Genomic DNA, 15,962 nt, shown 5'->3' with positions numbered 1-15,962 from the left:
ACAACTATGCCTTCTTACCAGCCATCTGGAGAAAGTACTGTTCCCAAGAGCTGCATCTGCATCTGTCCTCCTTGCATCTTCGTATTTCTTCATTAGTTGTTCCCTGGCAATTGAGCTACTTGTTTATCTCCCATCTGATTCCTGCTCCTATCATTCCAGGCTGCTCGTATCTTATCACATGATCTCTTTTGTGTGCTCTTGCTCTTGTCTTCAAATCTTGGACATAATCATCTTCTTCTTCTGGCTCTGACCATTCCTTCACCAATACCAAGGATGCTGTTCTAACCTGGAATTGGCCTCTTGTATGGCAGAGTGCAAGGTGAGTCAAGCAATGAGCTGTCTGGACATCTATTTCTATAGCTATGAATATATTGGACTTCGCCATAGCATAAGGTAGGAGAGCACATACATAGCAGTCCTCCTCAGAGGTTCTCTTTCCTACCTCCTTCATGTGCTGATACCACATGTTGGTCCCCAAATGTGCTGTACTATGTAGATAATTATTTAACTCATAATCATCTTCTCTTGCACTTCTCTTGGGTCTCTTTCTTGTATAGTGAGTGTGTACATAATGATCATGGAGCATATCAAAAATTGACCTTCCTACAGGGGTATCCATTGGAACACTTGTCAAAGAAAAAGGTGACCTTGCACATGTCATTGGTGTATGGATAATCGCATATGGTCTCGGTTTCCTTGATATTGATATTGATCTTTTATTTCTATCGGACTCATACACAAGTGTTTCAGAGCGCGACAAAGCAAGGGAGGGGAACAGGGGAGAACAAAACAATAATCTTACTAGGCCCAGTGACTTTGAGAATGCTCAAGTGCATGGGGCAGGGGGAGGGGAAAAGTGCAAGGAAGGGGGTGAAGTGGAAAGTGCGGAGCAAAAGGAGAACAGAATAAATAATAAATAAATAAATAATAAAACCAGCAAAAGTGGTAGTGCAGCCAGCAAGTGGCAAGTGCTGAGTTTAAGGTAGCAGACAGGCTAGGTCAGATAAGTGCAGGGGAGGACTGTATGGGTACAGATACAGACCCCAGTGCAAGAGGTGGCCTGAAGACAGTGCGTGAGGGTGGCAGGGTGAGCAGGAAACTGGGCCCCGAGGACAGAGGATGGCCAGGTGCACAGTGCCAGGAGAGAACAGATCAGCAGGGATTAGGGGGTCGAAGGCAGAAGCAAAGAGGAAGGTCTTGAGGTGCTTCCAAACTGGAGATGGTTCTCCTCAAGTTTTAGGGGGCAGAGAGGCTGTTCCAGAGGGAGGCCCCCACCAAAGACAGAGATCTACCCCCAGCTTGTTTCTTTGAAAAATGACTGACCCTGAGGGAATTAGAGGTAGAGAAGCGAAGAGCTCGAGAGGTGAGGCATTTGGAGAGGGATAGCTGAGGGTATTTTAGACCCATACCCCAGCAAACCTTGTGGACAATGCAGAGGGTTTTGAATTTAATCATTGCAGCCACTGGGAGCCAATGAAGAGATTTCAGAGCTGGAGAGATACGATCCCAGGACTTGAGGCCAAGAACAAGTCTCGCAGTCCTGTTTTTGATTAGTTGCAGAGGGTGGAGAGTAGAGGTCCGTAGGTTTAGAAAGAGGCTGTTACAATAGTCCAACCTAGAGAGAACCAGAGCTTGGGAGACTGTTAGCTTCTGGGGGAAGGAGAGGAAGGGCAGAGTACCTCTGAGGAGATGCAGTAGGAAGCTTGACTTTTTAGAGTCATCAGAGATGTGGGCGGAGAAGGAAAGTGTGGAATCAAAGATAACCCTGAGGTTCTTAGCCTTGCAGGTGGGGGTAGGAGGAGGGCCAAGGGAGGCCGGCCATAGAGTGAGGGGAAAGCATGGAGAAGGTGTGCGATGAGGAGGATCTCAGTCTTGCTAGCATTCAGACAAAGATCATTGGCGGAATACCAATCTTGAATGGCAGTAAGGCATTCAGAGATGAGAGACGGAGAGGAAGTGGCTGAGGGCAGCCTGAAAATGAGTTGCAACATTTAACTCTGTGTAGGTCACCAGTGTGGCAAGAATCAAGGGGACTCCTACGTTTCTGGGACCAGCAAGGTAAGCAGCGTGCATTAGCAAAAACAGGAAAACAATAATAGATGCTGTTCACACATATATTATGCACCAGTACATGAGACCCCATCGCTAGTGTCTCTTCACTCGTTGTTTTGTCTGCTAATTTTCTCAAACTACATTATTTTCAATACTCCACATTGTGCCTGTATACTGTTTTTTTAAGGAAGGAAAACAACTTTTTAATCAGGCAGCCTTGTCGGATGCTCAAGTAGCTGCTGGATTTGCTCAATTATTGCTGTCAGCAAACTTCTAATCACAAGCCATTCTTAGGATCCTGCATGAAAGTTTGTATATCAGTGCTATGCCCAACAAGAGCAGGGTATGCTCGGAGTATGAAAAACAAAGACAGTGAGAAGGAGTCTATGAATATCAACATCAGATAGGACCATGAATCTAGCCAAAGAGAAACTCATTGAGGAAACAGTCAGGGAACTTCTCCCTCCTCCAATCATCGAATAGTGCACACCAGCACTTTCTAAAGTCTCATAAAAAAGATTCCCGTGGCTTAAGAACGTTGGTTATCACATTCCTGCAAAAATATCTATGAAGAGTGTATGGGGTAAGGCATAATCCAAATGCATGCTTGCATTTATTTACCCAGCAATCTTAGTATCCTTCTTCCCCGTCATTGATCGAGTCTGCTTCTTCTTTTCTTGCTTCCAAATCGGGTGGGGGTGTTCCAGTATCACCAGTATACATCTTCACGCTGCCCAAGTGTATCCAGGCGTGCCTTTCTTGAACTTTTACTGCCGAGGGAGTGACATTCTCGACAATGTATGTCCACTGAAACGGGGCTTGTGCCACTTCCTAGTGAAGTTGCAGATTAAAATGGGATCGCCAGCAAATCATTTAGGTACAGGTAGTTCTTTAGATCCAGTTGCTGAATTGTCTACATCTGTATCCTGAGACCGACACCCCTTATGCTTGAGTTGATCTGAAATGACAGAGATACTAGCGGTCATACATGTTAAATACGCACATAGCTCATTTCCTAACAATTCTGTTGTCTTCTGGACATCAATTCTAATCCTCGATGGAGGAGTCAGAGGCGTTCTCATCTGCCTCCCAATTACTAACTCATGGGGTGTGAGGTGGTGGTCCGACCCAGGCTGATTTCCTAATGCAAACAATGCAAGGGGCAGGCAGTACAGCCATCCCTTCGTCAGTGACAATTTAAGTTTAGCAATTCTCTCTTTGAGAAAACCGTTGAGTCACTCAAATGTTCCATTTGCTTGCAGGTGATTAGCAGAAGAAAATGTATGTTTAATGCTAAGCAATAGGCTAATCTGTTTGAATATTTCATTAACAAAATGGGGGCCATTGTCGGATCTCAGCACCTCACATATTCCCCATCTAGCAAAAACTTCTTGAACTAAAAACTTTGCAGCGCAAGTGGCACCAGGGTGTGTACATGGACCACCTTCAATCCATCTCAAAAAGGGGCACACCACCACTATCACATACCTATATCCACTACATACTTTCAGCATATAAATGCTGAAAAGGACCATTCAGTCGAGGAATTACTTGTTTGCAGTGTGTGCCCAACAGTAAACTTTTGACATACAATGCAATTTACTGCATAAAAAAGCAATGTGTTCAAACAATTTGGTACAAACCAGTCCTCTGCAATAGTTGCTGCCAGGCTTTCCCTAGTTACATGCGCAGGGTAGTGCAGCTGTTCAAGCGCTACCCTTTATAAGGCTACAGGCATCACCGGCTTTCCAGTGCTGTCCTGTCACCACAATACTTCAGAGGGAGATAGAGAACACCCCCTCTGTTTCCATAGTTCTTGCTCTTCTTGAGGAGCACTGCCTTGAATTTCCATTAACTGTGTTTTCGATAAATGATTAAACCCTTCTTCCATTATTGTAGTCATAGTCACCCCCTTTCTTATATTAGGAATATAAAAACTTGAGATATCTGAAGAAGTTGCAACCCTTTTGGCTTCTTTGTCTGTGGCTTCATTCCCACATGAGATAAAGTCAGTTCTCTGTGCTGCGCACAGAGTGCTGTCCATTTAACTATTGCAATGGCTGCTGGGAGCTGTAGTGCCTTAATAAGCCAGTCCAATAATGCAGCTTGTTGCACTGGAGTGCCGTCTGCTCAGAGGCTGCCCCTCGTTTTCCAACGTGCAGCCCTGCCTGTACGGTTGACGTCACATAGGCAGAGTTACTGTACACCGTCAAGTCCTCCCCTTCTTATTTTTCAAGCGTGATAATAAGCACCACCAATTCTGCAGCCTGTGCCGAAAAATGAGACGGTAGCCTTCTGCTCGCCACAATTTCAAATTCCCAATTAGCTCTGTGCCTTACCACAGCTCAACCTGAACACCTTTGCCCATCAGTTTGATCCATTTTTGACGACCCGTCAATGAAGAGAACCTCCCCCGCTGCTAGAGCATTCTCCTTTACCCTTGGGATCTCGTCATAAAACGCCTTGTAAATGGAGCAATCATGCACCTGCTCATCTGCTGTCACAGGTTCAGCTACAAACGTGGTAGGGTACACTATTCTGCACCTGACTATTTTAATCTCTGGATTCAATATAACTGCTTCATATGCAGAAGCCCTCTGAGATTTCAGTGTACCCTTAGGTTTCTCCAAAACAGCAAACAAAGCATGCTCGACAAATAAAGTCATGGAATACCCCATCACAATGCTTGTAGACTTCTCAATGGCGAACGCGGCTGCTGGCAGCAATTATGCGTAGGAAAGTGTCCTCTCACAACGGGATCTAAAATCACACTATAATATGCCAGAGGTTTGTACCATAGTGTAATCCTCTGTGTAAGCTCTGCTGTCATAACTTTCCCATTCATGTGTGAAAACAGGAAGAACTCCTCAAAATAATTGGAAATTCCTAAAACCGAAGCTCTACAAATAGCTTTTTTTCAATTCCTCAAATCCTCCCTCCATTTCCTCAGTCCATTCTATTTTCTCCTTGTTCACTTGGGCCTTTTTCAAAGCCTGCAAAAGGGGTCTTGTGTATGAACTATAATCAAATAGCCATGCTCTTACATAGTTGCACAATCCCAGGAACTGTTGCATTTGCTTTATCGTGTTTGTGGTTTTGGTGTTTTCATAATCGCCTTAGCTCTTTCAGGTGTGACTTTCTTTCCTTCATGCGAGATTAACTGGCCTATGTACAATACCTCCTCTTGACAACATTGCAATTTCTCCTTGTCTACTTTATATCCTCTGCTAGGATAGTCATTAAATGAATCAAATCTTGTCTACACTCATCTTCTGTCGTACTACAAACTAAAATGTCACCTACATATTGCAACACAAAACTATTTTGCAATTTAATATTGCCTAGGTCCATCTGCAGGACCCTATTAAAGATGGATGGAGACTCACAGTAACCCTGGTGCAAACCAGTGCTCTTCAGTTTAGTCTGATGAAACGTAAATGACGTAAGGTCTTGAGAGTCCTTGTGCAACAGTATTGAGAAAAACACGTTTTTCAAGTCAATCACCGTGAAATATCGTGCCTCTGTGGGGATACTACAGAAAATCATCTCAGTATTTGGAATGAGAGGAAACTCTGCCTCTACAATCTGGTTAATTGGCCTCATGTCCTGAATTCATCTCCACGAGCCCCCTTTCAATGTCTTCACAGGGTACACAACAGTATTACATAGTGACTCTGACATCACTAAGATACCCTGTTCCATCATAGATGATATTGGGCCTCATTATACGGTAGGCGGTTACCATGGCGCTATTGACATCGACCGGCAAACTCCGCCGAACCCGGCGCCAGACTAGGCTAGTCAGCCTAACCTAGCACCCGGACTTGGGAGGACCAGCAACCAACTCTACTTAGAGTCTACCATCCTACTCACATCTGGTCTGAAAAAGACTCAGGTCGAAACGTGCGTCGGCTGTTTGCATGCACCAATGTTGACAAACTGGCAGTAATTGCCACACTGCTGATTTTTTGGTTATGGCATACAAATATGAATAATAAAAAACCACATGCACCAATAATTCTAAGACTGGACCTTGACTTAAAACAAAAGGCTTAACTGCCAGAATTTTTGGACAAACGAATCCAGCCAGCGCCAACACACAGTCAAAGGTTTGTCATCCCAAAAAGCATCCAATCAACGAACCATGATCCAGGCTGCAGGCTGAACCAAAACCACTAATCGGAGGTGCGTAGCTGACCGTGAGTCCCGATCCCCATAACTCCAACCAATTGAAACTAAAATGACTCCTGGTTTCAACTTAATCTTAAGTTCTCCCACCCCCTTCAATAGGCCCACTAAACCGTGTAGCCATGTTAACAAATGCGTACCCCATAAAGAAAAACTTCTGGCTCCAATGGAACCCGTCACAGAGCTATTTGCCCTGTAAACACCATTATAAATTCACACGTTTAGATAATGTATGCCTGGAGTGGAACACACTATGCCTTCATCAGTAAAGGAAATCATCATATTTAACTTTGCCATTAAATCTCCGCTCAGAATATTAACTTGTGTCTGCCATGAATACAATAATGGCACAGACATGTCACACTCTCCTATTGAGACTGGTAATTCATCAGTAAAAGGAACTCTACTTGTAGCTCCAGAGAAGCCCTGAGCATTCATGGCACTTCCCAATAACTTATATTTTCCCTCTCATACACATGAGCGAGTTACTAAAAAAGAAAAAGATTTGCCTCCTATGGTAACATCAACCCTTGGTTCCTCTTGAGGATTTGGTGTCACTGATAGTACTGAACATATCAAGTCACCCTGTGAGCTGTCCTATCGTGGGTACATGCTTATTCCTGTGCCTGTAAAAGGACTTCCTTCCATGAAAGTGACACCCCCTACTCTAGGTCTCTATAACTGTCCCATTTTTGCACTCGGCTGTATCTGCATGGGGGCATGCTGTGACTGCCCTTTGCAGCGGATTCAATGGTGATCGCTGTGGTTGCAAAACCTGTTGCATTTGCGGCACTTGTGCTTGATACACTGTTTGATCTTGTGCAAACTCATGCCCATTTTGTACATACCCTTGGCTTCCACATGTTCGAGCAATGTGCCCTGTCATTCCACATGTCCAACATACAGGAGGGAGTCTTCTAATTTGCCCTCCTTGCATATTTTTATTATCATTCTGCATATTCTGAAACCCACCTTGGTTATTTTGAAAGCCACCCTGATTTTTCTGAAAAACAACCTCTTCCTCTGAAAACCATTCCTCCGCCTCGCGGCTTGAAGCCATTCCCTCCTTGATCTGATTGGCGTTGGTTATTCACCTGTGATATACCCGTTGCTTGCTGCTGCGTTCCCAGCATTTCTCCGCTTGTCAATACCACTCCTTATATGGCGTATTTTGACAATTGTTTCTGATCTAACTTAGCCTCCTCGATTTTTCTAGCATCTTCCTTCTTATTTTTCTCCTGTAGCAATCGGCAATGATGTGCGATAGTCAACTGTATCTCTGCCCATGGCTTCACTTCCATTCCCACTAGCTTCTTGAGCTGTCTCTGTACCTGCTCCGGCAATCCCTGGCACAAAATGTGCTAAAATAGTGCCACTGATTTCCTCCACGGCTCCCATGTTTCCAAAGTCCAGCGTTCCTGAATACTTTGAATATAAACTAAGCGGATCTTTGTCAATTTTCATCTTACATTCCATAATTGCACCCATATCTGACTTATCAGGATACTGTACCCAGAGCGCTTTCCAAACAGCCGCCCTACAATTATTAAATGGCGCTCCGTCATGAGCTGTATTCTGTGCCCTGACACCTGAGTAACCTGCTCTTGTCCAAATGTCATCAGCCCTTTCTCCAAGAATGGCTTCTAGGAGACCCTTAATGTCCCCTAAATCTAGAGTATTTCCTCCTGTCATCTTTTCTAGCATAAATCAATTTTCCCGCACCCGTCGTTAAACTAGGGAGTTTACATCTTAAAATATCCTTGTTCATCTGGGGCCAAGGGATATACTGCGATCTGGCCCCTTCTTTCTCCAATAAGGGGAACTGTGTGAACCCAAATCTGTAACCGGCTCCCATCATCTGCCTATCCATAGTGGGGAAAATGGTTCCTGATTGCCTTCTACCTGGTACTGACCTCAACCTGTTCACTTATGGTGGTGATTCCCCCCTATTACTATGCAATCGTCCTTTAGATCGCTCTGGGTACGCCATGGGATCTGGCGTATTATCTTTAGGTTGCTCTAAATCTGACAAACTCACTTCCTTGTCTGTCTGCAAACATCCCTCAGGACCACATGCACTTTCTCCCTCCTCCCCATGGAAGGTTTCTCTGTCTTCGTCTGACATATCTAGTCCCAAACTAGTATGGCTTTCATCCTTTTCATCCTTATTTAAAGTCAGCTTGTCTAAAGACAAGGCTCTATGCTCGATACTAAATGGGCTTCCTTCTTTGCCTCGTGACCGGGCAACTAGAGATCGATCTCCTTTTCCACTGCTTACCGATGCACCTTTTGTCCTCATCTCCTGATAAGCTTTATCGATCCTATCTCTGATGCTTCCTATCTCAAAATTCTCATCAAGGTTTACCCTAGATGGTCCTGGCATTACTCCTTGCGACAGGAGAAACTCCTCTATGTCGCCCCATGATATTACTGGACTCAGTTCCACCAGCACTTTCTCAATGCAACCAATGTCATGTTCCCTCTGTCTCCTTTTTCGCTCGATTTCTTCATCTAATTCCCTTCATTTCTCCGCTTCCCATCTAACCCTTTCCTCTTCTTGTCTTCTCTTCTCCCTTCTTTCATTTGCTCTACGCACTTCCTCTTCTCTGCGGCTTTGCATTCTTTTATCCCGTAATCTCTGAGCCTCTTTCTCTTTGCTCTTTTTTTCTAGCCGTCTTGTTCTTTGATTGCTCTCTGCCTGTTGTCATACTTCCTTTGCTCATCTGCCCTTTCTTAGCTGCTCCTCCTGGTACATCTGCTCTCATCTTTGTCTACTCTTTCTTTTCTGTTCATCCTCTTTCAATCATTTCTCTTGTTCCCTGTCTTTTCTATCTTATTTGTATCATTGTATCTTGCCTTACTTCCTCGATACTCTTCCCATCAAGTTTGAGCAGTATCTGTACACTCATCCCCTCGTTTTGTGCGAGTGTAACCTCATCAACTCTATCCTTTTCTCCTTTCCATCTCTTAATCTCCCATTCTATATTTAAAGATACATTTTGTCGTTCATTTTTCCCCTCTTTATCTTGTAAGACCTTAAAGGTCTCCTCTTTTCCTTTAGTCCTTTCTGAACTATCATCACTGCTATACGCAGGCGGTTTGTGTATCGGATGACCACATCCTGTTGCTGCCTTGAATTCCCTTAATGGATACAAACCTTCATCTTTTGCACTATCTCCATTTACTTCGGGCGAGATAAGGGGAGCAGAAGGCTCAACACCTTCCTCCATACACTGATTAAGCATCCAGTCCTCAGGAAGCTGCTCTTCTCATTCCTCCTGGTACATTTTCCAAAGCTCTAGACTAGCTAGCCTCCAATTTCTTCCCTGTATATGCAGCGGGTACATATGTGGTCATGTGTTGCAAAACCGCCTTTGACAGCGATCCCCCTTGCGGCGATGGCATGAACAGTTTATCTCTGGTGCCCTTAAACCATTCCACACTGTACTGTTTGAGCTTGGGTGCATGTTTGGCAGTTGCTTGCAAAGATGCATCAGTGGAGTAACATCCCCCATTGTGACAAATGTTTGTTTCCTCCCTGACTTATACGTGTAAAAATAAATAAAACAGACACACCCTGGACAGGGAATAAGGCACAAAAGAGCAGGCTGCGAGAGTTCAAGGAAAGGTTTATCTAGATCTCTGAGAGCGCTCTGACCACACCAAGGTTAGAACACATTTAATAAGGACATTGGCATGTCTAACATATGATGCTACGTTAGACCCGGATTGGTCAGCCAGGGTGGTGTCTTAGGTGTGGGCATCATCTCTTCCTCCGGGTTGGTTGCTTGGTTGGCGGGAGGATTGACGTCAGACATCTGTGCTCTGGATGGGTGAAGGTCATGTCGCTGTGAAACACGGTGGTCACTATCTAAGCTAAGGAAATACATTCTAAATAATGCATGCACTAAATAATGGTTGATCAAAAGACCCTCAGTTTATCATGTCATTGTACAAATCACTCAGGGATCTATATCATCTATAACATTTGGGTTATACAGGTCACAGGTTTACGGGTCTTGACCACCATAATACTCTAATTGACCTGTGGGGTTAGTTTCACAAGAATCTCAGGTATGTGGCATTTGTTAGTATTGGACACGATATACTGCAGCAGGGGTCTAATGTTAGTTGGGGGTCTGTTGGGTGGGCTTCATAGCATGGTCAGCGGTCTGGCACATGAAAGGAATATCTTGCAGGGACACAGGGTTAAAATGGCAATAAGTTCCAACTGGCGAGGGTAAGAGGGCAAGGACACTTTTGTGGAGATGGACGAGCTATGTGCTTGGCTCATGATGGTTCACATGCGGGACAGTGATCTCAGACGAAAAGAGATGTGTTATATTTATTATTTGTTGCAAGCATCTCCGGCTTCAGCGTGAGAATGGAGCTGCAGAGTTTCCCAGTCTGAGTGGGAACGAGGGTGGGGGCCATGTGCTCCGAGCTGCTGTGGCGGGGAAAGGGAGAGAGAGAGAGAGATTTTGTACTATCTCAGTGAGGCCTGGTCACCAAGATGGAGTCGAAAGGGGGTACAAAAAATGGACGCCCCGTGTCCTGCTCAGTGGTCACATCTACGTGAATGTAACCCAAAGTTAACATTGCATAAGGGCGAGGGGCGTACCCACCACTAGAGGCACTTGGTCCGAGTTTTGTACTGAGAAGTGATGGCAGAGAGGGGCCCATTGGCCCCTCGCTCCCACACACAAGTCTCAATTGACTGTCGATACTTATCTTTGATTTGCACAAAATACGTTTCAGATAAATAACAAATATGAGCGTGCAACAATCGCTTCTCAGTTTACTCCAATCTACCTGTTCAGTCAGTGCTGACAATGACTAAAAGCTAGATGTTAACTTTTCATTTCTACTCAACACAGCCTATCTTTGTCGCTCTTCGACACTTCACTTTTTTAATACACAAAATACACAAACAGACAAACTAGTCGACTTCAGATGTATCTCCTCAGCGGTCTTCGCTGCTATCTCTTGTCACTGATATATTTAGACTGGAGTTTAAATAATTTTCTCTCATAGATCTATCTATGTGCCGCCTAAGTACCCCTTGGGTTTTGAAATTACTTCTTCTAAAAGCTCCTTGAGCTTAGGATTCTGGGCTATACAGACACTCCTCATCTAGATGCTCCTCGTCATATATTCACCAACCCACCATTACCTTATACTTTTACCACAATCCCCATTCCTTTATTTTGTAAACCTCCTCAATCTACTCACCATTCGCCTTTTCAGCTTCTGACCCTAGGGATCGTCTCCTCGTCCAACCGGCCAACGTCGCCTTCGGTCCACTCAGCACCTGTGGAAACCAGGAGTGATTTCATGAAAGAGGGACCCGTCCTACCTGTATCATCTTTTTCTTGCAAGAGTTCTATATGGGCCGCTCTCCACAGGAAGCCTTGTGATCCTCCAGCTAAATGGCGCAGGACGCACGAATGTCAGAATTTCTACAAGCCTACTGAGTCGATGGGTTTTTAATCATCCTCTATTACCACGTGAACCTGCAGGCCCTTTAAGGCGAGGTAACAGTATCTGAGATGGATGGGGATGCAGATCTTACTCATACATCAATAATCAGACTGACTCAGGAAGTTTGGCAAAATCATAGCTGTTTTAATAACATTTGTTAAAACAGTGAAAACAACGGGCATCAACGAACGCCGCACAGCAAGATCTCCATACAGTTCATAAAAAAGTATACTTTTATAACAAAAACTCATCATAAGTGACATCATACTATGTGGCAAAATAAGAAAACCGACTAGGGTATCTGATAGGCTTAAACGAAATATCTAAGCATACTTTCTATAAGAGCGGGCATCGTGATTGGGTCTCTAAGATCAGGTGGACAACTAAGCCCAGCCCAAGTGCAAGTCATCTTCCGTTTTAGACTAATACATGATGTTTTATTGGTTTCTCAAACTATAGGGCTCTTTGCTACGCGGCCCTCTATAATTGATTGGCACACTTGTACCCTTCTGGAATATTACACTCACTAGAAGCACACAAGCTGGTACCCCAGGTGCTAGGGGGTCAGCCTGGGCATGCCTCCCCACCCAATTAGCCCAACATCCATCATCACTCCTGTGGTCTGCCATTCAATTACTATGTTTGAACCTGGCCTTGCAAAGGCTCTCTGTGCCTTAGAATAAAAGGGAGTGAAGGCATGGTCTTATCTTCTGGTCTCAGTGTAGCTCGACCCAAAGTCTAGTTACATCTGACCATGTGACTAGACACAACGTTTGAGCTCCTTCATTGCATTTTATACTATTAAATAAAGAAAACCTGGTGCTTCTATTGTTTTTCCATTACACCTTAAACAAGAGCTCAGGTCACTTCTCACGTTCATTGTATTTTCTTGAGTAGATAACCAGGCTCTTGGGAGCCCCAACTCTTGACACTGGATCAGGCAAGCTTTCTCAAATCTTCCCTCGCCTCCAGCTTGTTTTATTCTCCTGCGCCACACTTCCAACTTTTTAATTCACGGGGTCCATGTTTGCAAAAAATGCATTGTGGAACATTCAGATTCTATACATTCCTATACATATAGATTAGCGGCACCACCTGCAATCTATTCACAATGCAGCCAGCCTCATGATTACTTCGTCTACTTGTGTTACTGCTTGTGTACATTTGTAAAATGGCTTTAAATTTTCTTCAGTGCTTCTCTGCACATGCAATCCTCATTTTGCTCCCGAAATGTTGCTCAATTCACTACTTCGCCATCAGATTCTATAAGGTCTATATTCTTTCTTCATTGGCATCTCTTCTGGCTGCATCATTTCTGCTTCATGTGACGTCACCTGTCTTCTCTTTCACTCATTTTCGCACTTCTTCCGGAACTTCCTTCAGAAGACTGTAATTTCTTTGCGGATACATATAGGGTTTTCTCAATGGATACCTTGTTTCAAGGACTCTTCCCGTTAAAAGCTTGGGATATGTGAACCATACTTGATTCGGCATCCATCTCTAACTCTTAGATCGGCCTTTATACGTTTTAGATTCAATCTTTGGCCGACAAGATCGGTCATGGTAAAACGGAAAATCATCTGCCGATTTTGTGAAAATGTTAACCAGAAGGAAACCTTACGGCATATTATGTTAGACTGTTCAGCGATAAGGGGCAATAGAGAGCTCCATCTGCACAAACAATACATGCACTTTAACACGCTCGATGACAATGATAGATGGATTTATTTTTTAATGAAACGTATGCCAATTTGTATTGCAGGTATGAATTTCCTTGAAAGTGTGTTTGCAATATGAACAAGGTAAAATCATGAATTGTAACTCTCTAGTAGATTGATTCATAGACGGACAGACTGTCAAATGAGAGAAGTGATTTGGTTGATGTTATTTCATTGTGTTTACCAGATTTTGTCTACAAGCTAACAGTGAAGTCACATTAATTTTAAAAACTGGTTACTTTGTAATAATTGTGAAAATTGTTAATTGCTATTTTGTAATTTTGTTATAAACTAATATTGTACATTTTAGTAATAAGCTAAAACAAAAAAGGGCTATTCGTAATATAAGTACCATTATTGGCTTTGCGCATGTCACAATTTCTGGCTGACAGCACATAGGCAGAATGGGGACGGGACTTCTGGTATATGCACTGGGCTGCTTCTCTACAAGATTAAGAAACAGTTACTCACATAGTCACTGCTGTACTCCTAGTTCATATTACCCTTTCCTCCATACGACCCACACTCCGTCCCATGTAAATCGGTAAGATAGTAGTAGTCGATGAGCAGTCAAGGAATGGCAGGCAAGGCAGGTAGGAGGAGTCTGTGTGGGCGGGCTCACCCAGGCGTGCCTGGCGTGTGATGAATTTAAAGGGGAAGCTATCTATTTTGCAGTGCAAAAGGCTCCGGTTACGTCCCTCTGTAAAGATTCCCGTCAGTATGGGGGAAAGGAGACTCTGGATTAGGATTACAGTAGTCACTATGGTGAGTAACTGTTTCTATTTTAGAAACAATCAAAGCTATTTAAAGGTTTCAAGGTATTATTAGCTACAAGGCTCAACTTTATTTAAAGTTGTTAGAATTAAACATTCGAATTGCTAATGAGACCCAGTTTGACACTTAACATTTTTCATTAAAATCGTACATTGTCCCACCAACTGAAAAAAGTGGAAAGTATTCCAGCCAATAAGGTAGAAGGCCATTTGGGTCATACGATATGGATACCGACACAAGACCATCAGATGATGTAAATAGTGGGTAGATGACAATAAAAACACATTGAGCTGCATATTTAATGAACCATGAGTTGATGTTCACTATTTATGACAATTGGACGTTTTTTTAACCTCCTCAGTAACCATCAATGTATGCATATAAAGTACATATACATAGAGGGATCCCAGGGAGTAGACATAGTTCTTGCATGCTAACTAGCTGGTGGTTTAATTGCTCATCTACCTGGGTTACCCTTTCTCTTACGTAGAGAAAGGGACACAAAAGACCAGGTTTGACTGTTCTATTGTGTGAAAGCACCAAAAAGAAAAAACGATATGATTTTGAAACAAATAATGAATGCTTCGATTTGATGTTGAAAGGTTTGAAGAATGCTCAAACAAGTCAATGTCAGTTTCCAATAAAGAACCATCATGGTGTGACTAAATATGTGTGTTTCACAAAACGACATTAAAGATAGAGCATTTTATGAAACATTTTATGAAACAGAATCTGCTTTACCTCGAACCTTTTCCCTCTACTAACTAATGAAACATGTTTGCCTTTTAGCAACCTAGATGGTTTCCTTGAGGAGTTTGCAGATATCTCAAAAGAGGACCAAATAAAAAAACTTCATGATTTGTTGGGACCCCACATGCTGCGGCGACTTAAAGCAGATGTGTTCAAGAACATGCCAGCAAAAACAGAACTGATAGTCCGAGTCGAACTCAGTCAAATGCAAAAGTAAGTGCCGAATAAACACCTTACGATACTATTGGACAAATTAAATAAGACTTGGTAAGGCAGATTACTGCATAGTTATGCATGTAGTACATGTGATACAGTAGTAGTATGGGAAAGTATACATCTGCTTGTTTTGCAGTTATAATGTATGGGAGATAGAACTTTCCCTATTAGTGCCCGCAGTTTCCTTGGGACTGGTAACACATCTCACTTGTAATAAGACAATCATTTGACTTATACAAGTGATCTCATAATGCTCCTTGGCAACTCCAACAGACAGCACCTGTCATCACTAACTCAGTGATTGTCTGAGATGGTTATCGGCTGTGAGAGCTGTTTGCTTACTCAGAAAGAAGGTGTCTTTGAAGCCAAGGACAGATATTCCTTTGGTAAAAGGAAAAAAAGGGCCATAGGTAAAGGAAAAATGAGGAGGAAAATGAAGTAAAGGTGGACGGAAAAAACACTGCTAGAAAAGAAGGAGAGAAAATGAAGGGACTAGAAAGAACTACATTATAAAAATAAATGCAGAGAATAGACAAACGGGGGCATGGGGGTGAGGTGCAAAGAGAGACAAAGGAGTTGATTCGCAAAAATGTTTGGATGCAATTGGTGAGATGCTCCTAACAAGTGGATCTCATACGTTGCTTTGCACCAAAAAGTTGTGCTCTATTCCCAAAGGGCATCTATATCTGTACATCATAGATGGGCACATTCAGATGCCCTTTCCCACCTTCTTTACACAATTGCACAAGGCGCACTTCTGTGCATTTCAATGTGCTTCTCAAA

General features: G+C 43.2%; 1 protein-coding gene across 8 annotated transcripts in view; it reads left to right on the top strand.

Annotated features, from left to right (window-relative positions):
* CHD5 (chromodomain helicase DNA binding protein 5) overlaps positions 1–15,962 on the top strand; it is a 2,731,226-nt gene that overhangs the window by 1,224,385 nt on the left and 1,490,879 nt on the right. For all 8 annotated transcript variants that reach the window (XM_069610277.1, XM_069610279.1, XM_069610280.1 and 5 more), the window contains one exon: positions 15,003–15,176. In XM_069610277.1, coding sequence (XP_069466378.1) covers positions 15,003–15,176 — 174 coding nt within the window. The remainder of the gene's footprint in view (positions 1–15,002; positions 15,177–15,962) is intronic.

Source organism: Ambystoma mexicanum, chromosome 8 (genome assembly GCF_040938575.1).
Source record: "Ambystoma mexicanum isolate Mex_15411 chromosome 8, UKY_AmexF1_1, whole genome shotgun sequence".
In the NCBI taxonomy this organism is placed as follows: Eukaryota; Metazoa; Chordata; class Amphibia; order Caudata; family Ambystomatidae; genus Ambystoma; species Ambystoma mexicanum.
Note: the sequence above shows the minus strand (reverse complement) of the source record. Positions and strands in the feature narration are given on the sequence as shown.